The sequence below is a fragment of the Vigna radiata genome, chromosome 4 (genome assembly GCF_000741045.1).
Source record: "Vigna radiata var. radiata cultivar VC1973A chromosome 4, Vradiata_ver6, whole genome shotgun sequence".
NCBI classification, from domain to species: Eukaryota; Viridiplantae; Streptophyta; class Magnoliopsida; order Fabales; family Fabaceae; genus Vigna; species Vigna radiata.
In genome coordinates, this window is record NC_028354.1 from 5565425 (window position 1) to 5588993 (window position 23569).

Sequence of the window (23569 nt, forward strand, 5' to 3'; positions counted from 1 at the left end):
TTGGGATGGTTTATGATTGGCTGCATTCTTGTTGCTTATGCTATCCTTGTGAAAAAAATAAAACGAAACAAAATATGGATAATAATATATTTAAGAAATCTCCTTTATTTCTTTCTACCTGCCAGATTCACCTTTTATAGTGTTTTAACTTAGTTTAAAATATTTCTTAATTATAACATTAATAAAATATTAATTATTATTTTTTCAATCACCAACGGCATCTATATACTCATTCATTTAATGAGGACTTTTTTTTAAAAAAAAAAACGTTAATTTTTCATTATTTGGGTAATTGATAACCATCTTAAAAATGATTATTACCAAAAAAGATAAATAATAATTTAAAAATTATTAAATTAAATACTTAGTCATTATATAACTTAACTTCCAATACCTTGTATAATTTGTATGGATATCAATTTAGTTTTCGTCTTTTATTGGCCCCTACTATTATATACTAAATGTTAATGTGAGATAATTGGGAAGAAAAAAAACCCTAGTAAGTTGTCTTTGTAAGAGTGGCTGTTTTTACAATATTACATATGATATATTTACTGAAATATATAACGTTTCGGAAAAAAATTCCATCATATGTAGAATTTTGAATATAATAAGAGAGGATCCCAATAAAAGTTCCTCTAATTTGTATTACGTTTGCATCTTCCAATTCCTTTAGCTTCATTCGTCTAATTTTATTCTAACAGTAAGCAATTTTGATTTTTTTTCTATAGTTTAATATAAAAACATTATTTTAAAATATTTTAAATGAAGTAAGCTGTCTTAAACTCACTTCCAGAGGATATATCTACATCAATAAGTAAATTGAAACTAAATATTTTTCTAGGACTAATTTAAGCTGTGATTCTCAGCATTAAAATAAGCTGAGAGGAAAAAAGATTGAAAAGTGGGATATGATGAGTGAACCTGCAATTTTATAGGAAAGAGGAGTGGTGATGTTGAATGAGAAGGAGCAGTGAGTGACACAAGTGATTACACATTAGTAGGAGTGTAGTATTTAATAATATGAGTGACACAGCAGTGCAACATTATTCATTCCGGTAATGAGAGCTACAAAAGCAGAGGAAATGCATCAGAGCAGAGCAGAAGAGAGGCATCAGCTGCTATGCATTCCAATTACTGTTCATGTGTTATCTCTGTTTCATTGTACAAAAGCAGCAGAGAATCAATCAGAACAGAACACCCTCTATCATTGTGTTCTGTCTCAGACACAGACAGACGGGGACCAACCTTTTCTTGTCCTCTTCCTCCTCATTTCTTCCGTCAAATATCTCGTAAGGTTTTCCATTTCTCAGAGTACTACAACAATAATCACACCTACAACCCTACATTACTTTTCTCTCTAATATCTTTCACTTTCTTTTACATCTATCTATTCATCTTTTACTGCTTTTATTACAAAATATATGGCTGAAATAATATATGAAAGAACTGAAAAGGGAAAAGGGATTCTCTGATGTCCTAAGTTTACCCTCATCACCACCTACACAATAATTACTAATATTTATTCTTTTTCTCCTTTTCCAACATTTATTCCACCAGACAAACCTTTTCTAACATCATTCTTTATCTCTTTTCACACTCTCACACCTTGTACTTCCCAATTCATGTCTAAGAAAACAAAATAAAAAACATGACTTTTAAGGTATGTAATTTAATATCGAATAATATAACTAATTGAAGATTATGTTTAAATAACAAGGTGAAAAAAATATGATATAAATAATTAGTAGATTTAAATTTTCTAAAAAAGTATTCCTTAAATGTAGAATCATTCATTATATATTGAAATTTATTTTATATTAAACAAAGAAGATTAAGTTTACTATATAGAAGTGTAATACATTCAAAAGAATTTTTAATTAAGATATGTGATCTGGTTTAACTAATTAAGAAAATAATATTAGTGTCAAACAATAATATGAAATATATTGAGGAGATGATTTTTCCTACTAATATTCATAAAAGAAACTAAAATAATAATAATATTTGCACAAAGATGTATGATGTGTTATTATATTCTTTCACCCAGCATAATTCTACCACTACCATTAGATTATCATTTTTCAATTCTTTAAATTTTATAATTTTTTTCTATTTTTTTTTGTAAATATTTGTATTATAACTAATAATCTACACATTAAAGTTGAATGTAATAAATTTTGTCTCTTTGTATTTTATTAACATTTCAATGTTTATTTTTTTCATAATTTTTGTGTTCCACCTTTATATTTCATGTGTATATACTTAATCATTTTTGTTTTGTTTTGTCGAATTTCATTGCAATTAAAAATATTGTTAAAGTTATCGATAGACATAAAGTTGAAAAACTAAAGTATTTTATGTTATACGTAACATTTGGTGTCTTTCTCATTCTTATAATATATGTTATCCATAAAAAATTTCAATTTAAAAGTAATTAAGGAATAATTTTTTGTAGGTTCTTTCCTCGAATAAATTAGAACTTAAATAAATTTAATAATGTAATTGATGAGGCATAACAGAAATTATACTGAATGCGTAAAGACTATTAAGCCAAGTTTATTGAAATCAACCTTTTTTTTTAATGCTCACAAATCTTTTATTAAAATAAAATATAAATATAATTTTGTTCATATTTTACTACTGGAATAATAGTTAATTGGTATATTTCAATATTGAAAGGGGATATTAATTAATATATGTAATTAATTTTAATTTATTCAACTTAGGAGATAAGTGATATTTTAATAAGATCTTAGAAAATTCTAAATTTATTATATATTATTTGCTTTAATAAATATGTTAAACTTTTTGTACATATAATCAAATCATTTTGATATAAATTTATTAGTTGGACATCTTGTGTGATATTAAATAATGCATGTGTTTCAATTTTGATTGAAAGTTAAGTACATAAATATTTTCAACTAATAATAAAATCCTATCAAAATAGCCTGACTACATATATCCAAGTTAACTTATTTATAAGAAAGAAAATCACACGTTACGATAGTCACAAATAGTATGGAGTTAACTCTAAAGCAAATAATATATAAATTTAGAATTTTCCAAGACATTATCCCTAAATTTCCAAACACTCTATCACAATACGATATAAAATAAAATAAATTTTAGCTTGCTTTCTAGAATCAAAATTGAATAAAAAAAATTATGAAATATATATTTATAATTTATACATATTACATAATTTATTTATTTTTCTAAAAATATTCAACTCTTTGATATACCTCTAGAAGAAGATGCATCCGTAAAATTCAACTATAATCAAATATAAGTCAATTTAAAAGATTTACAATTATTCAACTCAAAAATTTTAAGACAAAGAAAATGAATTTATAATTTCATTTTATACTATATTTGTTAATTTTTTTATTCTAAACTTGTTCATTTTTTATTCCAAGTGAAATTTATACTTACAATTTATTTCCCAACTCTTTAAACATTTTATCAATCCCTTCATATTATAAATCAACTTAAAAATAGTGTAAACTAACAATTTTCTCCATTTTCCACCTTGACTTTCCTTTGTGTTTGGAAAGTGTCATTTATACCCAGAATGAAAAATTATGTTTTTTAAAAAAAGTAATGAAACATGATTAAGCCAAAAATGTGAATCACAATCTCACATAATTACTGACTTATACTTGAGCACAATAACAAATATCATAACATTTACAATATCTTGGCTACCTGAGATAAATCCTATGCAATCTCTAAAATGTTTTCAAAAGAAAATCATAATATAGTATACAACTCTAAAGCACACAAAAATTTAGTGTTTTCCAAATGGATTGAAACATGTGAATCAATCTCGAATCTTATTGGATTGAAAAAACAAAAATTAAAATTTTACTATAGGTTAGTTTTGAGCACGACTTATTAAGAATCCGACTCACCTAAATTGAATCCGTTGTGAGCCGAATTGACTCGTCAACAACACCTGTTTTTATTTTTTGTATTTACTTTTAGATTATATTTGGAGTTTAAAGATGATTTTGGATTGTATTATATATTTTTTAATTGTCTTTAAATTTTAACATCATTTTAGATTGATATTTATTTAGATTTGAATTAGAAAAAAAATATTAATTTTTAATTAAAAACAATTGTCATTAAGTGAGTCAGCGAACCAACCTGTTTAATCGACCAATCTGTGGTGACTCAAATCAGATTCAAATTTTTTCTACTCACTGATAAATAAGTTGAGTTGAATTAACTTACTAAATGATAGACTCTGATTAATCGAGATCATATTGAATAACCTATGTTAAAAGCACTATCAAACTTTTTTCACTACATATGCTATCTTCCTCAGTTATTCCAAACACATCAATGGAAATGAACACCCAAGACTAGACACCTAATACTACAACGTGATATTTGTAATTCAACTTCCCTAAAAAGATTTCGATGTTTACGCAACACTCCAAGATAAGTGACAACTAAGTTTAAAAACAACATAATTTGAACATTATTTTGAGTGGAAATAACAGGAGTGATGCTGCAAATAATAATGAAGATAAAAGCAGAATGATTGTGTTTTGACATGTAGTCATATTCAGTGCATATAAAAAGAATCAGGGTTTGAACACTGACAAGAATTGGATAAGGTGTTTGCGACAGTTTCAACCATAACATTAAAAGAAACATTATAAACGAGTGGTTCCAAAGACGACAACCAGAATTGTTGGATAGAAGGAGCAAAGGTTGGGTTTTGTGATTGTTTTATTTCTCTTTCTTTGGGTGGCTGCTACTGTTCAACAATGGTAGCTCTCTCTTTGCTTCTTTCCAACTTTGTCTTCTACTTTATGCACATATCATGTAGACTGAAAGAGATCGAATAATAAATTATGATACTATTTATTTAATTCCATTCATTCACCATACCAAACAATTATGTTTAATATTAAATCTAATTGATAATTGATTTGGATATTCATTTTGTAAATTACATATTATGGATTTTGACCAAATAAATACCACTTTTTATTACTGATTACTATGTACTATATGTATGGGATTTATTTGGTTTATGTTAATTATGACGAAAATATATTATTTATACCTTTTATCAATAAAAGATAATTATGTATATTTTCTTATAATTTTGCCCGTTTGTATGATGAGACTCAATTAATTCCAATGGAACTAACTCGTTACTTGTTAGATTAGTTTGGTTTAAATTTTTGGAAAAAATACGAAAAATTGTATCGACGCAAACTAATATAAATTTATTAGTTCATACAATATTCTTAATTAAATTTGATCTAAACTAATGTCATAAAAGAATTTTTATATTTAAGTATTATGTGGTGAAATAAAAAAATGTTTATTTGATTAATTGTTTGGAAAATTAACATGCTAATAAGGTAGCTTCGTCGTGCATGTTATTATCATATTTGTTATTAAGTACTGTGATTTGTGACAAAGTCAGACTATTTTTAAAGATGTAAATTGCATAAGTTACACACACACACACACATATATATAATATTTTGTCTTCTAAATTTGTTAATAAGTCAAAATTAATGATGATGTGTATAAATACTCTCCTCTTTTAATCTATCCAAATTCTTTTAACATAAAACTATGAGTTACGACGTTTACAATTTTCAGATCCGAATAAGCATATATGAATTATGATTAAATACATATAAGATAAAACCAAAATAATAATAATAAATTTTATTAATAAATAAACTTATAATTTTATTTTAAAGAATACTTACGAATTTTGTTCTTAAAAAATCACAACCTTTTCACATGTAGCCTTTTGTTTTATTTTATTTCTCAAAAAAATTATATAACATCTTTTTCATACAAATGACCTTTGTCATTAGTTTGTTTTTATATTTTCATTATTGGTATGGTAACTAGAATTAACAACAATAGACTTAATAAAATTATAAAATAATTTTATGTTTGAAATGTGTTTGAATTCAATATGCCTAATAAAATGGTTGGAAATATTTAATTGATTATAGATAAAATCAATTTCTTATTTTGTAAAATGATTAAATTATATTGAAAATTTAAATGAATTTAAATTTTACATTGAACAGAAATAACAAAATTAAATATTATATAAAAAATACTCATAAATTTATTATTACATGATTTGTAAAGTGAGGTTTGTATCCTAGTAAAGTTTAAAAAGTGAGATTTTAAATCTAATTCAACCTCATTATAAAGTGAAGATTGCATCCCAATAAATATATATATATATATATATATATATATATATATATATATATATATATATATATATATATATATATTATAATTTGACCTTGTTTATAGTTGACGTGGAACTTCTAACACTACATGTGAATTTAATTAAAGTATATTATGTCTTTGACACGATTTTTAACTTACCTGTGAATTTTATAAGATTAAACTAAATTTAATTAAATTGTATTAATTAAAATAAGATAAGAAACTAAATTAAAAACACGTTATATAATTACTTATTTTATTCTGTCTCGTTTTATTTTGAAGAGGGAACGAAGTAAGAATCATGTTACAACAACACTTAAAATAAATTAATTAGTTTATAATTGGATTTACTAGTGCAAAAACGCTGTTTAACATCGGTTAATTTGGGCTTTTGAAGTCACTTTCACAACCGACGTCTAAACGGGTGACGTCTATGGGACGTCGAAATTCGTCAGAATCGACGTCCATATAAACGTCAGTTAACGATATCCACCGACATCTATATAGACGTCTGCTTATACTCACACCGACGTCGAATTACTCTATATAGACGTCCACCTATGATTAAACCGACGTCAACTTGAATATATGAAGAGGTTTAAAATGACACTAACCGACGTCTATGTTGTTATAGACATCGGGCATGGATTTAACCGACGTCTAACAACGACTTTGTGTTTTAGTGCAGTTTTGATCCAGACTTTCAGTAGCATTGTGCAACACTCTCCTCTCGCTAGTTTCCCCACAAAAAAAACTTGCGTCTTTTGAATCTTCTAGTGCTTTCAACCCAAAATCGAACCTGGGTCCATGCCTACTTCCAATTATTCAATCGCAACAGAAAAAAATTACGATGTTGAGAAGTAGACAAGGACCCAAGTTCCATTTTGAGTCGGAAGAACTAGAAAACTCAAAACATCACCACTCTTTTAGTGAGGAAACTAGCAAAGGGAGAATGTTGCACTATGTTACCGAAAGAGTGGATCAAAACTGCATTAAAACACAACACAAAAAAAATTTAATCAGTTGAACGACAAGATAATCGATAAAAAACTAAAGAAAGTTTAAACAGTAAGCATAAGAAAAACCACGCACCTGGGATGAAGAGAGAAAAAGGAGAGGACAAAGACAATGACGTTGTGACAAAATACAATGAATGCCGGAAGAGATAAAAAGTAGAGGTGCGCAAGGGAGTAAAAGAAGAGGAGAACCAGAGAAAAAGGAGAAGAGATGAAGACGCGATCAGAAACTGAGTGGTTAGAAGGGTATGCGGTTTATTTAAAATGAAATTGGGCGTCGATTGCGCCAGAAACCGACGTCTATAGACGTCAGTGTTTGATCGGGATCCGACGTCTATTCTTCTTAAAGAAGCTGAAAAGATTGACGCTTGATTTCCTGTCAGGGTAATTCACGTCGGTGCCCCTCCTAGCCGACGTCTAAAACCCTCGAATTTGGTGAAAATAATCAATTACAGGAACGTAGATGTCGATTACATTCCGAACCGACGTCTAAATTGAAGGATTTTTGTCTTCCCGCCTTCCAGATAGGCCTTAGATGTCGCCGTTTGACTGCGTGACGTCTAAGCGCCTGGGAATTTGGTGAACAACATTAATTGTAGCGTCAATCGACGTCGCTTGTTCAGGGGATCCGATGTTTATTCCTCGTCTGAAGCTGTACCGTTTGACCTTTGATTTCCTGTCAGAGACTGGAACGTCAATGCCCTTTTCTAGACGACGTCGAATTGTCTGTCTTATTACATATCTCAGGCATTTTGACGTCGGTTTGAGACAGGTGCAACGTCTATCATGTCATAGACGTCGCCTAACATCGAAACGGACGTCTAGTTTACCAATATATTTACGATAATGCTACCGTGCAATAATAGACGTCGGTTTATCACGAAACCGACGTCTGATGGATGATGTTAAACAGCGTTTTTGCACTAGTGGTTATGTATCTATTTCAAAAAACTTCAAGAAGGAAAACTATATTTTGATGACTGGCACCACTTGCTAACTAGTGAGAAATAATTTTTTAATACATATATATAACAATGAATTTTTGAGTGAAGAAAAACACCATAATTATTTTTTTTTCCACATAAAATATTATTATTATAAAGAGGTTTTCGGGTGGTAATATATGACTAGCTTTTTAATAAATGGATAATACTTAGACAATATTTTTTTGACAATATTTGAACATCATCTACATGTTATTATGTGATTGATTGAAAATTGTTTTACAATCAATAATAATAATCATAAATATCATTGACCAATTACATAATGACACTAAATGATATTGAAATGTTGTAAAAAAAGAAAATTCTAAATATCATTATCTTTAATAAATATAAGTTGGCTAAATGAAAGATGATTCAAAACAGAGGAAAGATAGTGTATTAATTACAGAAGCACAGGAGTGAGACGCATGGGCATCTTCACCAGTGACGATAATGCGGTGCGTACAGTTACAGCCATACCAATAATAAAGGCTTTCTAACATTACTGCGAAACGTTTTTATGGCAACCGAAGAAGAAGATGTCGTTTACTAAAAATAGACTAAAAAAAGAAGAAAACGTTTTCAATGTCTTATCCAACAAAATGGTCCCTAAAATGTGTATTTAAGAGAGAGGGAGGGAAGGGCACGACACTATTTACATCAGGAAAATATTCTTTTAGTAATTTTTTTTTATAATTATTTTTATTGTTGTTTATGTGATAGTTTGTGATTAATTTGTTTTAAATTTATATATCAATAAAATAGTGATATATAATCTATTATAAAAAAAATTATTAAAATATCATAACCCTTTACATGGAATCCAAACTTGTCATCAAAATTTTGAACTTATACTCATGTTTAATTCATATATATACTTTTTCTTTTTGTTATTTAATTTTCTCAATTTAAAATAGACTAAATATACATTAACACAATATGTGACTTATCATCCAACAACAAATATGATAGGAGTTGGAACCAATATGTGATATTATATAATGCAAGTTTTAAAATTGAATAAACTATGTGTAAAAAGAAGAAAATTACATAAGTAATTCTTCTAGAGTGAATTTTAACTTGAGGTATTTTAGGAAATTCAAGATCAATTTGAAAGATTTTTAATGCTTAGAATACTACTTATGTGATTATTTTTTAAATTTTTATTTATTTATTTATTTACTTTGGAGTCATTTAGAATGAAGCAGGATGAAATTGGTGATTATTCGGACACAATACAATTATGACAGAACATGTAGAGGCAGTATAAAATCAACGAAAAAAAAAAAATATATATATATATATATATATATATATAGCTTTTTTAATAAATTTTCTTAAAATTTATTAAAAAATTAACTTTTGTTCTTAAATTAAATTATAGAGTATTCTATTTTCACATTTTATGAAAGCCATGTAAAATAAATAGCATGTGTAAATTATATAATAGTATTTATTGTAAAATTCCATTTATCACGTTGAAAATATTTTATATACCATTTGTTGAAAAAAGTATTTTATATTATTTTCATGTAAAATGTTTAAGAATGAATTTCAATTTTTACAATTTTATATAATAACTTAACGACAAAAAACATATTAAAAAAAAATTACCTGTTTAGTTGGTAGCGTCATGCAAAATGTCCATAGTGTTCTTGTAATATATGTCCGACATGCCTTTGGCGACTACTTTAATGTACTCAGACCATCCTAAGAGAGGCAACTGAAAAATGACAGGTTTTGAGCAAGGACACTTTCTTTCATTTCAAGTAGCTGACTATAACTTTTTACAATCAAATTGGTAAAACCATAGTATAATATGCATAATCTTCAATACAATTTTTTTTCATAAATAGCAAATATTACAAATTTCCATTCATCGCTTCGCACTGAAGTTGGTCAGCGATTGAAAAATCACTTGCATATTGAAAACATAATTTGTTTAGCTTATAATGTACAGATAAGCTAATAAACAAATAATGTACAGATAAATTACTATTAGCATTTTAATGCCAGATCATAGATGCAGCAGGAAGCTACAGTGTTCACACGAACAAATTATTTCTATTTACACAAGAAAGTAGCTGGAGGACAAGAACTTCTGGCAGAATATGACCATCATGTTCACCAATAGGTGATTGATCCTTACTGCTTTATTCGTTCAATAATCACTACCGTAAATAGTTAATTTTCTGAAAGTCTAGCTCTATCATGCAGACTACGTAACATTACGCTTCTATAAAACAACAGATTCCCTTTTCCATTTCCTAGCATTTGCCACAATCGACCCTCTGACAAAGTCACAGCTAAACACATGCCAGAAGATCTTTGCCAGAGCATTACAGAAGCTGTGAATACTCGGCATTTCCAGTAACCCTGAGTCGTAATTACAATAGACATTGATGTCCATTACCGTTTCTAATTTTCAATAACATTGATATCCTCTGCCATTTCTCTTAACTAGTGAAATATATTTCTGAAGACTTCATATTTTCAGGCAGGCTCCAACTTCAACCACGCTATTTTTTTCTCTAAACTTCCATTCATTCCAGAATACTTATTCTAAAAAAAATGTGGAAGAAGAAAATAATGAGGTATGGGAATTACACAGAAATACCCTTTCAGGTACATCCACACAGAATACCGCGATCTCATACTCAAGTGGGAATTACACAGGGTAATTAACTTAGTTCTCAAAAACCAAATGTAATTAATTCTTCACAAAAAGGAAAATGCGCATGGAGCAATTGTTTCCAGCATACATTGTAGCTTGAAGTATTTTGGATCAATGGGGTATCACTAAATATAAGAGTTGCCACTGCCTCCGAAGACCCATTCAATTACCTCCAAAACATGATTTTATTATTTCACACCAATAACACAATGTCCTACCATATTATTATTGCAACTCGGTGTAATCTATGCCCGAGAAAGTGAAATTGCTTATTTAAATAAACCAACCAATAACTTTGTAAGAAATATACTCGTCCCTCGATCCGTGAGTTTGTTCTAGTCTGTAAAAGTAAACAAACACTTTCAAAAAAATATAACCTAACACGTTAATCACCCAAAACCAAGCCTTCAGAAAATATGTATTGCTATACTCACGTAAAAGTACACAGTAGAAACAAAAAGTAAAAACCCTGACTTGCATTAACAGAAACATGTAAAAAGTCATTCATCAATGGCAGGTCACACTCCAGCCATGCTGTTATAGCCTAATAACCAGTTACAAGATCAAAAGACAGCAAGATGCCAGATAAACAAAACGAAGTAATTAGCGGAGGCAATTCATGTGTATATATAGCTGAAAACACCAAACTCTTGTACTGTTTTGTTATGTATATATATACAAAGTAATAAAATGCCATTACAAAAATTATGCACAAAGAAAAAAACAACAGTCAGTATTACACATATAAGGGATTTTTCAAATTAAAAAGGGTTTCATACCAAACATAAAATTTAAACACCACACCAAGACAAAAATCCACTGCCAAAATTATTTCCATTGAATTATTCTCATCAAACCTCTATATATATCCACAATATCGGTGAAGGAAAAAATTACATTATCAATAAATATACGAGAGATTATTTGATAGTCAATCAACAGGTTTCCAAGCTCTGTACCAAGAGAGAAAACACTCAACTAAGGTCTACCTACCAAATATATCACATTCCGATCCATGATTGATTTCTTAATCTCAACCCCGCTTTGCATCCACATATCAAGAACTACAAGAAAAAGAGAAAAAGAGAAGAATATTGAGTGTTGTACATTTCAAAAACTGAACAGCAAAGTCATTCATACACGATGAGATAAATACATATAGGGGAAGAAAATATGGAAAAAATGAAATAAGTTTGTTTAAAAGATAAAGTTATGTTTTATCCATAGAAGTTTTCTCATATCAACTTCTCCCTAAACAGTTTTTCTAAATTCACAAATTAATTTTAACTTATGGAGATTTTTTTTTTCTTCCCCTTATTGAGGTTCACGGAGAAGTTTACTTAAAATTTCATTACCAAAATGAGAATATTTTCAAATCTAGTTTTAAAGGAGAAGTAGTTTAGCACCTTTTTATACGCATAATGTACAAAACCGGGCGTAAGAGGAAGTTTAAATGATTACCAGCTGCAGCTATAACCGCACTTCTCCATAGTTTAATCATGTGGAAGCCCAATAGACAGTTTATGTCATGTTCCTGCCTCATCACCTTCGGCAATGCAGAAAAATTCTGTTTTTCTAATTCTGACTTTGCTTTACCATGTTCAATAAGCCCAATAATTTCAAATCCCAAATGTTCTGTTGTACAGATCCCTAGAATTAGGCATCCGATATTTTGTTTCATCATATCCTCTATAAAACTTGTTAAATCCAAGTCTTTCATTTCTCAAAAGCTCGGCCACACCCAAACTATTTCCACTCTGCACTTCATTCCATCCATCCAATTGACCATTTGACAAGACTGCATTTCTAGACTGCTGAAGAGACAACTGAGGAAATGGAGCCAGACTACTGACTTGTGATTGATTTAACCTAGAAGAGATGCCATAGGAATCACCAAACTGAGAAAAGGAATTTCCAATATCAGAAAATCGAAGGTTTTGCTGTGGTGATAGAGATCTTTGCATCAATAATTGAACTCTAGCCTCATTTTCCAAATAATTTAACTGTTCAGGGTAATTGGACCGCATGTCCAGCAATGGGCTATTTCGTGAACCATGAATTCTCCCTTTACCAACTGCCAAAATAGCAGGATCCATAAATTCAATGTCTCCTGGACCACCGATATTTCCATTTGAGGGTGTTTGATGTGAATTTCTCAGTAAGAAAGAAGGGTCACGCACCAAATTCCCTGTCAAAGGGATAACAATGATATTAAACCAAAATATCTAGAAAGACATGTTAAAGTAGAACAGAACGAGAACTAACCAGAAACGGAGTCAAAAGCATTCCCTGTTCTCTCAAGAGAAGAGAAACCAGGAGGTGGTGCCCTGTTTGGTACAGAAAATCCTGGTGGTGCTGAAATTTGTGCTCTTGGAACAGCTGAAGAATATGATAAAGGAATGTCATTACATATCTATACAAAAAAAAAAAAAAAAAGATAAAAAGCAGTCACTGCACTTTAAACTTGGTTACATAACTCAATCAAAATTAGCAAACAAAAATCAACTATACCTGAACAGTTGACCTGCAGGGAGGTTTCGGGTGATATAAGTATACTTAAGCAACGGCAATACAAGTGTATATTATAATAAATCTTTCATTGTACCAACCCTAATGAAAACACAATTCTTTTAATGTACACACAAGTATAATATTTAAATTTTTTGTCCAGAATGCTTCTGGGTAGTTCTGGAAAAATCCCCTTCAAAAGTAAGATGTTTTTCGAAATATACAGTTTACTCAACAAGAATCTACAAACAATAATGGCACAATAAAAGGTATGGCAGTGACCGAACAGCAAAAGAATTAATGATAAGTGTTGTTATAAAACCTAGGGTATCCAGTTTAAGTAAGCTATCAATACCTACCAGAAAGCTTATTGTTTGAAGGAAAAAATTGACCACTGCCAAGATTTCCAGATTCTTCGAGGTTATTGGAGGGGAAGCTATTTGTGATACCCAGCTTGTCCAAAGAAAAGTCTCTTTCCACAAAATCATGTAAGAGTGAGCCCTTGCTTGGATATTGTTGGATGGCACCAGAAGATGGATGTACATTGGCTTGGATTTTGGATTCCTCCTGTCTTGCAAAAGAAAATCTGGACTGATTGTTACATTGAATTTTCCAAGAACTACTTTTTTTTAGTGAGCCATTCTGCTTGTCCGCATTGTCACCCAACAACTTGACCAAACTCTGAGGTGATGTTACCGAGTCACCCCAGGTGTCAAACTCCATGGACAAAATATTTGAAATTATACTATTCTCACCCTTGTCCATAACATCACTTCCAATACTGACCGTTTCACTAAATAAACTTCCAATATGTTGTTCATTCCTTTCATCATGGAAGAAACCATAAGAACTAGAGCTCATTGATTTCTCAGAATATCCGTTGCATAATATGTTATTTGTATGTAATAGTGAGTCATCCCCAACTTTATAATTGGCATCTAAAGAACCAGCATTTACAACATTGCATGATTCACCATGCTGCAGGATATGTGGATGAGAATGATTTGGGACATGACGAAAACTGGCTGACTTTGGCAAATATGAAGAAACAACTTCTGGATCCTTAAGTCTTTGATTATCAAAAGTTGTTACGTCATCTTCCACTTCAGTATTAACCGATAGTACTTGAGATTGAGAAACCAATGACAAATCACACTGTTCCTTTACATTACGAACCTCATTATCTAAGGTAGTAGCTTTAGTGTCTGCATTTGTACTCATGACATCTCTATATTTGTCAGAATTATATTGTGATTCTTGAGATTGCATAGGTTTACCCGACATGTTATCACATGAGCTGATAGGTTTGGGTTGACTGTAGTGGTCATTTGCGGAATTTCCATCAATATAAATAGAAGACAAATTACAAGACAAATTCTCAATCTCTTCACTTGTAGAAATAATTGCTTCCTCAGGACCAAAGCTGCATGACTGTCCAGTGATGTGAATACAATTTGGTGCATTCATAGCAGTACAACTGCTTGTATCACCATCTTTGGGCAATGGTAGAGAAGACAACTGGTTGTTCAATTTCACAGGTGAAAGATGAACATCAGAAGCTATAGTTCTTTCACCAGCTCTGGAATTGTCATCCATGGTACTATATTGTTTAACAGATTTCAATAATCCATCTTTTACCCCGGCAGTCATACTATGACTCCCATCACTTGACAGTGGTCTCTTTGTCACATCACTATTTAAGGAAGCCTCAATTGTGCCAGTAAAAGCAGACAAAAAGGGGAGTGTGTTGTTAATTGTATCAGGTTTAGGCTTGGACAATCCATTTACACATAATAAACCACCAGCAGCTGGCTGACAATTTGTAGCCCGCGTACCCCTAGCAAACACATTGGTTGAAATTTTTAAAATTATAAATTTAAATTATTTTAACCTTCACTGCAGAATACTAGAAAATATGCATTACCATGCAGCAGAAGAAAGAGATACAGGTCTCCCAGAAATCCCATTAGGAGGTGAACCCTTAACAATGCTAACAGTGGTCTGCCCCATGATAAAAAACAGAAAGTTAGAACCTATAGTAAACAGGAGGAAAAGCAACTAAACGTCATCTCAGCTCAAAAATAAAGATACACACCCAAAAGAATGAGGTCATATAACAAAGCAAGAATTAAAGAAAGCATGAAGAAAACCCTACACTTGCCGCATTGTTCACAGTTGGTTTCCCTGATGAAGTATTTGTGCAATCATCCAATGGAGGTGGCAACACATCACCAGTTCGACGTTGCATGTTGTTTGCAGCACCAGTAATTTGTTGAACACGACTTCTTCAAAACAAGAGAGCAAGTGACTAAACCATTGTATGAAAAGCACTAGATGCAATTCGCAAGCAGATATAGTTTGCAAGCAAAGACAAACTAGGAAATCTAATTTGACTCACGAATTGTGACGCCCATATTTGAATTCATCTACAGCTACTGCTATATTTATAACTTGGAGTTCCAAGCGCTAACTAACTCTCATGATACGAAATTCTCAACACTCGTCTCACTTTGGGAGATGCATTTCACTTCGGCAACAAGCCAAACAAAAAAAACCTCTCAATCGTTTCAAACTAAACTGTTCATATTTTGAAGTACACTCAATTTTCTTAACTACCTACCAATGCCAATTTAAAAGTAATCATATATCGTCAAATATTTATTATAACTCCAAAGCATAACTTAAATTTTAAATATATATATATATATATATATATATATATATATATATATATTTATATATATATTTATAAATTTAAATATATCTATTTATTTATAATGAATAATAATTGTAAAAGGATATTTATCCTGTGCAAAGCACAGGCTGAATTATAATGTCAAAAAGCAAATGAAACCTTTATATGTAATGTAATACATCAGAGCAATCTAGAATTCGATTAGTCCTATGAACAGATTCAACCCTTTGAACAAGGTCGTTTGATTTTGATAACAAAAGATAAAAAGGAAATATTCAACAGAGAAAAACAAATGGATGGCTGGGTTTGTATCAACTGCTAAGTGAATCCCTTCTGAATCAATATAAAAAAATAAAATAAAAATGAAGCTTTTAATTTACCGCAAAAATAAAAAGCTTGCCAATGGCCACTGGAATAAGAGATGCTATAGGTGTAGTTTCAATTAATTCAAGGATTGGTTTTATGATTCATTAGCTCCTTGATTTTCAAGGAGTATTGGGCAATAAGAGGTATTAACATTTAAATAAGTCAACATGATATTATTTATACACATGCTTAAGCAAATAAAAGTTTCAACTATGATGTTCATATATGTAGTACCATAAAAAGGTATGACAGATAGAGCAATGTTAATTTAAAACTGAAAACTAATATGACCAAGAAATAAAACATTCTTCTTAACAAGAAAAAGGTAAAGTACTATCCTTTACTTCATCCAATCATGATGGGATCGTATAAACAATAGATTTTATCTTTCAACACATTCATAATAAGCCTTGCTTTAAAATTCATTAGAAAAAAGAAGTACCTAGTGTATGCTGAAATTATTTCATCTTTAGTGAAACTATCCTCTTGAGAGCCAATTTCATGCAGATATAGACAATCCGGATTGCTGCAAGGCTGTTCATGAACATCTATCTCCAGTCAAGCTTAATCATCAATCAACCGTAAAAGTTAAAATCTGAGGAATTAGTAAATTTCATACCATGTTTCTGAGCCATGCATGACAATATTTAGTGGTTCCAAAGCAAGCCCTGCAAATGTACAAAACAAAAAATACAGCGAATTAGGCTATCATAGGCAAGTCATCCATACATGAATAGCTTCAATAAATCCCGATGTAGGTACCTTAAAGGTCTACCCTCCAAAACGAATCCATGTACATTTTTAATGCATCGAATTGCTTCTTCTTCCTTTGAATAAGTAATATATCTGGGGGCAAAAAATCTTTCAGGAACTGCTATATTTTCGTTTATAAAGGTAAGCAAGCAGCTGTAACAGGGAATATCATGGAGGGAGTGAAAGCCATAAATCCTATTTTTGGTCTTCTTTAAATTAAAGAATGCGCTTAGAAGGTAAAAGGCCTTTTTCCAAAAAGGGTAAATTGGCTTTTCTAGTACATTTCCAAGAAAAGAAATTGCTTTGGTACAGTCCTTTTGCTGGTCATTTCCTTCCATCCAGTACTAACAAAAGAGAAATATCAAAAAGAGAAAGAAAAAAAAAATGCATCTACCAATACCATCCAGTTAGTCTGAATGACAAGAAACCAGAAAACGTAAAAGGTCTACCTAGAATTTACCATAGAAATCTATGAGATGCTAGCCAGTTAAAAACCATAATAACAAGGCAGATTATGGCAGAAAGGGGTGCATAGTGGTCACCCTCCAAAAATCTATGGTGGAATAGCGTATTGAGGAGTGGCAACTACAGAAAGGAAGTCATTGCAATGAAAAGCTTCAAAAATCATTTAATCAATAATCATAGTATTTTAAAAATTTATATTATTAAAAAAAGGAAAATAAAAATAGATCACAAATACATCACGCAGAAGAAGTCAATGGCAAATTAGCAATAACACAAAATAAAGAGTACCATAGTATCAATCCTATAAATCATCACAGAGCAGCCAACCCCAAAATGGCTATCAAAGAGATAAAAAATAAATAAATAAAAAATCGCCAAAAATGAGAGTCATTCATATGTTGCTGCTAATAGAGAACAGAGATGAAATCTTGAATGACCTGTGAGAGAGAACGTTACAGCAACCAAACTGTAAGAGAGAACAGGGAACGGTGAGAGAGAACTGATTAAACAACAAAGGAGCATAATGTCAAAGATGGTTCAAGAGAACATATAAAGCCGGAAATACAGGAAGGTATTGGAAAACAATAGAAATGACTGGAGATGGTGCTAGAGAACTGAGTGAGGCTAGTCAGATGGATATAAGACAGGTAGACCTGCTGCATAAATGAGGAGCACAGGGGGGCGTCTAATTAATTGCACACTATTTAAATATGAGTACAAGAACTCAAACAGACACATGTTTGATGCACTGTTAAAGTGGTTTCAGATCTCTAAATGATGTTTTTAATGTCAAACTTGTGAAGACCATTACGTTCTGGTGAATCTTAAAGAGGTTGAAACAAGGAATATGACTCCTAATAGAGTAGTGGCCACTATGGACCACAACAGCAAAGTGCTCCACTACAAACATTTAGGATTATCCATGAGTCATTCTGTTCAGTGCCACTATGGCAGTCACCACCGCTGCTACTAATGATCCAGCAAAGTACCACTAAGGAAAAAAAGCTAAGCTACAAAGTTGAGGACAGCACAAACTTACACACTGCATGTACTGTTTGGAAACTGCTGAACAACACCAGAAGCTGTACGAGACATTGAGACTTTTAAGACCTTCCCATACTGACCAAAATATTCTCGCTGCTGGAGAAGCTGCACATTGATAAAATATCAGTAAACTCACATATAGAATAAGAAAAATTGACAATGCGAGGGGAAGGTGGCCAAAACGGAAAACAGATACACAGGATAACAAGCATTGAAAACATGAGGAAAAATTTTACATCTTCATCAGCCAGATTGAGAGGCAAGCCCACTATGTAAACAAGGTTCCGCTGAATCACTCGCACACTACTGAGCTGCTTCCGTGCTTCAGATGATTTAGACTTTGCTTTCTGGTTCTTCATCTTTTTTTCCATATGAACTTCAGACACCAATCTAAGCAAAGAATTAATTAAGAAGAAAAACTCAACAAAATGGCCAAGTTTGGTACCTTAAATAAGTTGAAGTAGTAAGGCAGAAATTTGTGAAACAAAATTCTTATAACTGGTATTTTCTTTTGTTTGATCATAAAGACGAAAGATAACTGGGACATATTGTATGTTGCATAATATATAGCATAATATTAAAGAGATAGCTTATTTAGAGTGTTGGAATGGTTATGCAAATGCGCACATGCTTAACAAAAAGGGAAAAAAAGGCTTATGAAAGCATTACAACATTTCAAGCCTACAAAGATGTACTGTTAACAGAATAACCTCTCACAGTTTGCAGCCATCCCAACAATCTTTTCCTTATCATACGGAGAACGACACGCAGGGCATCGTCCCTCTGTGTCATCCTTCTCAGCCATATCCAGTATGTGATGCCAACACCAGACACATATCTACGGTCAAGTGTAGATTAAAAGACATTATTCATCATTACAGTCAGATATAAAAATTTCAAACAGAATCAAAGTAAACAACGGAACCAGTATCTTAAATACATGTTGGTATAAAAAAATGAGTGGCACTTTATTCTAAACAGAAAAAATCATTGATACAGTAATAGTTAGAGAGTAACCCACAGTATTTAGTCACTAACCAATAATCAGCAACAAATGGTGTACTCAAATCAATAACCAATGTCATCTGGCAGAATTACAAGCTGAATAAAATGCAACAATAAATAGAGTCTACAGTAGGAAAAGAACAATAACACTGAAGAATGCCAAATGTAAAAAGATGAACAGAGAGTAAAATATATAGTCGAATATAATTAGTGGCCAGATTGACTATGAAATTAAATCATTCTTCTAGTGAACACAGGATATTATATAAAAATCTACAGATTATTGTCTAATGACAAAATAATAGTAATAGAATCGAACCTCATAACCACATTTGCATGGTTTCAACTGCTGATCTGTCAAATCCATCTCTTCCGCACAGAGAGGACAAGTCCTTTCACCTTCGTCACTCATGATTGCCCTGGAAAAAAAAATCCTCAAACCGAGGAAGGCAAGTCATTGTCAACAGTCAAACAAACACTATGATACTGCAAACAATGTTGATCAAACTTGAACCAGAAATCTTCCGAGTTGTGGTTTAAAAAACGCAGAAAAGCCTACTTTCAGTAAACTAAATACTATTTTGCCTCAGGAACTCAACAAAAACTATGATGGTGCAAGTTATCATCGACCCCTTGATGCAACAACATAATAACGTCTTTTAGCACTGTTACACGGTCACTTTAAGATACTATGAAAAAATAGATATCATAAAAAAAGTGAAGCATTTGATAATATGAAAAGTTCGAAATACAAATTGCTATGGTGGCATAAGGAAAGTGAGCTTCAATCATAAATCACAGCTTTAATTCTTATACATAAATCCAAATAAAATAAGTAAATAGACTGAAGTAAACAGCTGAGAAACCTCACATCAACCACGGAGCATAAAATTACACAGGCAGAAAGGAAATAATTGGCAATTGAAGACCTAATCACAATTGTCAAAGCTAACAAAATCGAATCCGAAAAAATCCGAGAGCGAAAGAAAAAGACAAATTATGAATTTAAAAATTGAAAACCAGCAGAGAGATAACAAATTGATGGACAACAGCAATGATCCTGGAAATCAATAGCAAAACATAATCCTCAAACGCATTAGGGATCTATATAATAATTGATGGTAAAATTCGATCGAAAAATTAGGGCGACGGAATGGAAGTCCGTAGCTTACAGTGATGAGATCGGTAAGAGGAGATTGTTCGAGAAGCGACGCAGGAACGATAAGGAAGACGCAGGGTGAGAGAGCAAGAGCGAGCAAAGTGTAAAGAAAACCACAAGGTGTGTTTTAAAAAGAGAGAGAATAAGGCTTTGTTTGGATGGGCTATTTTGGCATTTGCCTCTCTCTCCTTCACGCGTCCCTGTTGTTCCAAGTATTCCATTTTCAGCTCCCTTTCCTGCCCTTCTTTTTTTAATTATTTACTGCCACATGCCATTTCTCCCTGTTGACCCTCTTTTTATTGATTTTACTGTAAAAGTTTTCAGATTCTCTACAAACCTGTTGTCCTAAGTCCTTATTCGTATCTTGACGTGGCACTTTGTGTGTGAGACACGTGGTCACCTTTTCATATCACGACCGTGTTTGGTGAAAAGCTCCTTTCTTCATCATCAAAAGAAACCCCAGTTCTTTTCGAATTAGATATCATGACCTTGATTATAAAAGTCAATGCCAATCATGATTGGAATTATTCATTTGTTTATTTATTTATTTATAAGCTAATAATAAAGTATTTTGGACCGATTGATGATGGTATTTTAGCTGACATAGATTAGAAGGTTTTGATGGTCAAAATTGATGTTTATGATTGAGTAATTGAACAGTGGCTAATAGAGAGAACAGGGAGTGTTGATAAAATACTCTCATAGTAAATAGATGTTTTGCACTTGCGTGCGAAACTTGCATGGTTTTGGATGAAAGGATAACACTCTCATGTGGTATACCAAAAGACCAAAAGTGAAAGAATGGCCAACATATAGATATAGAAAACCTAATTTTCAGCAAGTTATCAAGCTTGGTATGCATCAAATCATTAGCCAACTTTTGTTAGTTTCTTCATAGGCTTCATGTGTTACAATAGACCTAGAAGGAAGATAAATTCTAAGAAAAACCATGCACAAGAGAAGAAAACTATAGATATCAGATATACAACACCTAAACCAATGCCTCACCATCAAGTTTGGTCTTTTTTCTACAAATCGTGAAAAACAAAATATTGGATATTTGGATAAAAAAAAAAATTCTTTTAATTTTGGTAAAGTTAAGAAAAAAGTTTTGTTTTTTCTTTTAAGTTTTACTTGTTTCTTTCCATAAATATATTCAATAGAATGAAATATTTGAAATTCAAAAATTTAGATAATTCTTTACATTTTATTTGGTAAAACAAGTAAAAAATATTTATATTCCAAAATTTTTTTATTATAAAAAGCAATTTGTCTATATATTTGGGCATTATTAAAAAAACAGAAATATGTTGCAAGATTATCTGTTTTTTTAATGGGTTAAATATGTTTTTAGTCTCTATACTTTGGGGTGATTTTGGTTTTAGTCTCTCTTTCAAACTAAGGTACAATTTAGTCATTCAATTTTAGAAAACTCTGATTTTAGTCATTTTCATCAAATTTTTTTAACTTTATTTGCTATTTCAAGCACGTTTCATTATAGCATTTGGATTGTTTACATTGTTTGACACATTTTTGCTTCAATGTTAACTGAGAAACGCCTTTGAAACAACAAATAAAGTTAAAAAAATTTGGTAAAAAGAAATAAAACCAGAGTGTTGAAAGACTAAACTGTACCTTAGTTTGAAAGAGAGACTAAAACCAAAATCGTCCCAAAATATAAGGACTAAAAACATATTTAACTATTTTTTTAATTATAGGTTTCAGTTATAAACTAGTCCTCCCTTGAATGTTGTTTCTGATTTTTTTTTTCACTGTGTCATAACAGTGTTTGAACATCAAGTAATTGAAAAATATCTTGCAATAAAGTAAGAAAAATAAATAACTTTATTCCTTTAAAACTCTTACATGGGATGGGTCTAAATTTATTTTGCTTCTTGAAAAATTAAAAGTTTGATCTTAGTCTCTGTAAATTTTAAAAGTTTAAACTTAGTTCTTATAACATTAAAAATCCAGTTTACTCCTTGCAGATTAAAAGTTTGATTTCAGTTCTTGTAGCATTAAAATTTTAATTTTCAATCTACTGGAATATTTTATTTTTAACACAGTATGTTAAGAAATACTGAATAAAAATCTTCTAAATTAATATTTTATTATTTCTCAATTTATTTATTAAGTTCCTTTTTTATCTCTTTATTCTTAAATAATTCGATGTAGTATTTAGATATATTCAAATTAAGCAATAAGTCTAATGAGGATATATATTTGACTGAAAAAACAATGAAGTTTAACAAAGTGGACTTCTTTTGTTATCAAATATATTGACAATTATAGCATTATATTATAATAATAAACAAAATAGTTTAACAGATACCGAATTAAGTCTTTTAAAAAGGATATTGGATTCAAAATTTTGTGAATAAAAGAGCATGATACTTTATTAATTTTTCATACCAACAATATAATAATAAAATATGAACAAAATAAATGAAATTTTGGTGTTAAGAAGAAACTCGTTGATTATCAACATCGAATACACTTTTTCGTTAAAAAGAAATTTATCATCATAAAGAGATGAAAGGAAATGTTTAAACCAAAGCTTAAAATTTAGTTTGTTGTAGTGTTCTATTGTGCAAATATTGAATTTACTTAGAAAATATTTCAGACAGAGACTATTAAAGTTTAGGTCCAACAGTAGCATTG

The 23569-nt window shown here is 30.7% G+C and overlaps 1 protein-coding gene across 11 annotated transcripts; it reads right to left on the reverse strand.

Annotated features, from left to right (window-relative positions):
- Nucleotides 1–4663: 4663 nt before the first annotated feature.
- LOC106759176 lies at nt 4664–21084 on the reverse strand. 11 transcript variants are annotated; one of them, XM_022779667.1, is made up of 16 exons: nt 20922–21083; nt 20069–20168; nt 19455–19582; nt 18981–19134; nt 18740–18849; nt 17245–17328; nt 17102–17150; nt 16925–17016; nt 15577–15706; nt 15346–15422; nt 13781–15258; nt 13179–13292; nt 12375–13101; nt 11907–11977; nt 9854–9962; nt 4664–4847 (listed from the first exon to the last, which is right to left on the reverse strand). In XM_022779667.1, exons 2-13 carry the CDS (start codon nt 20159–20161, stop codon nt 12533–12535), a joined length of 3078 nt encoding a protein of 1025 aa, XP_022635388.1. In that variant the 5' UTR covers nt 20162–20168; nt 20922–21083; the 3' UTR covers nt 4664–4847; nt 9854–9962; nt 11907–11977; nt 12375–12532. The 11 variants fall into 11 exon arrangements, with proteins under 11 accessions (XP_022635388.1, XP_022635387.1, XP_022635390.1 ...); XM_022779666.1 differs by lacking the exons at nt 4664–4847; nt 9854–9962 and adding an exon at nt 10870–11253; XM_022779669.1 differs by lacking the exons at nt 4664–4847; nt 9854–9962 and adding an exon at nt 10870–11253 and having other exon boundaries at nt 12320–13101.
- Nucleotides 21085–23569: the final 2485 nt, after the last annotated feature.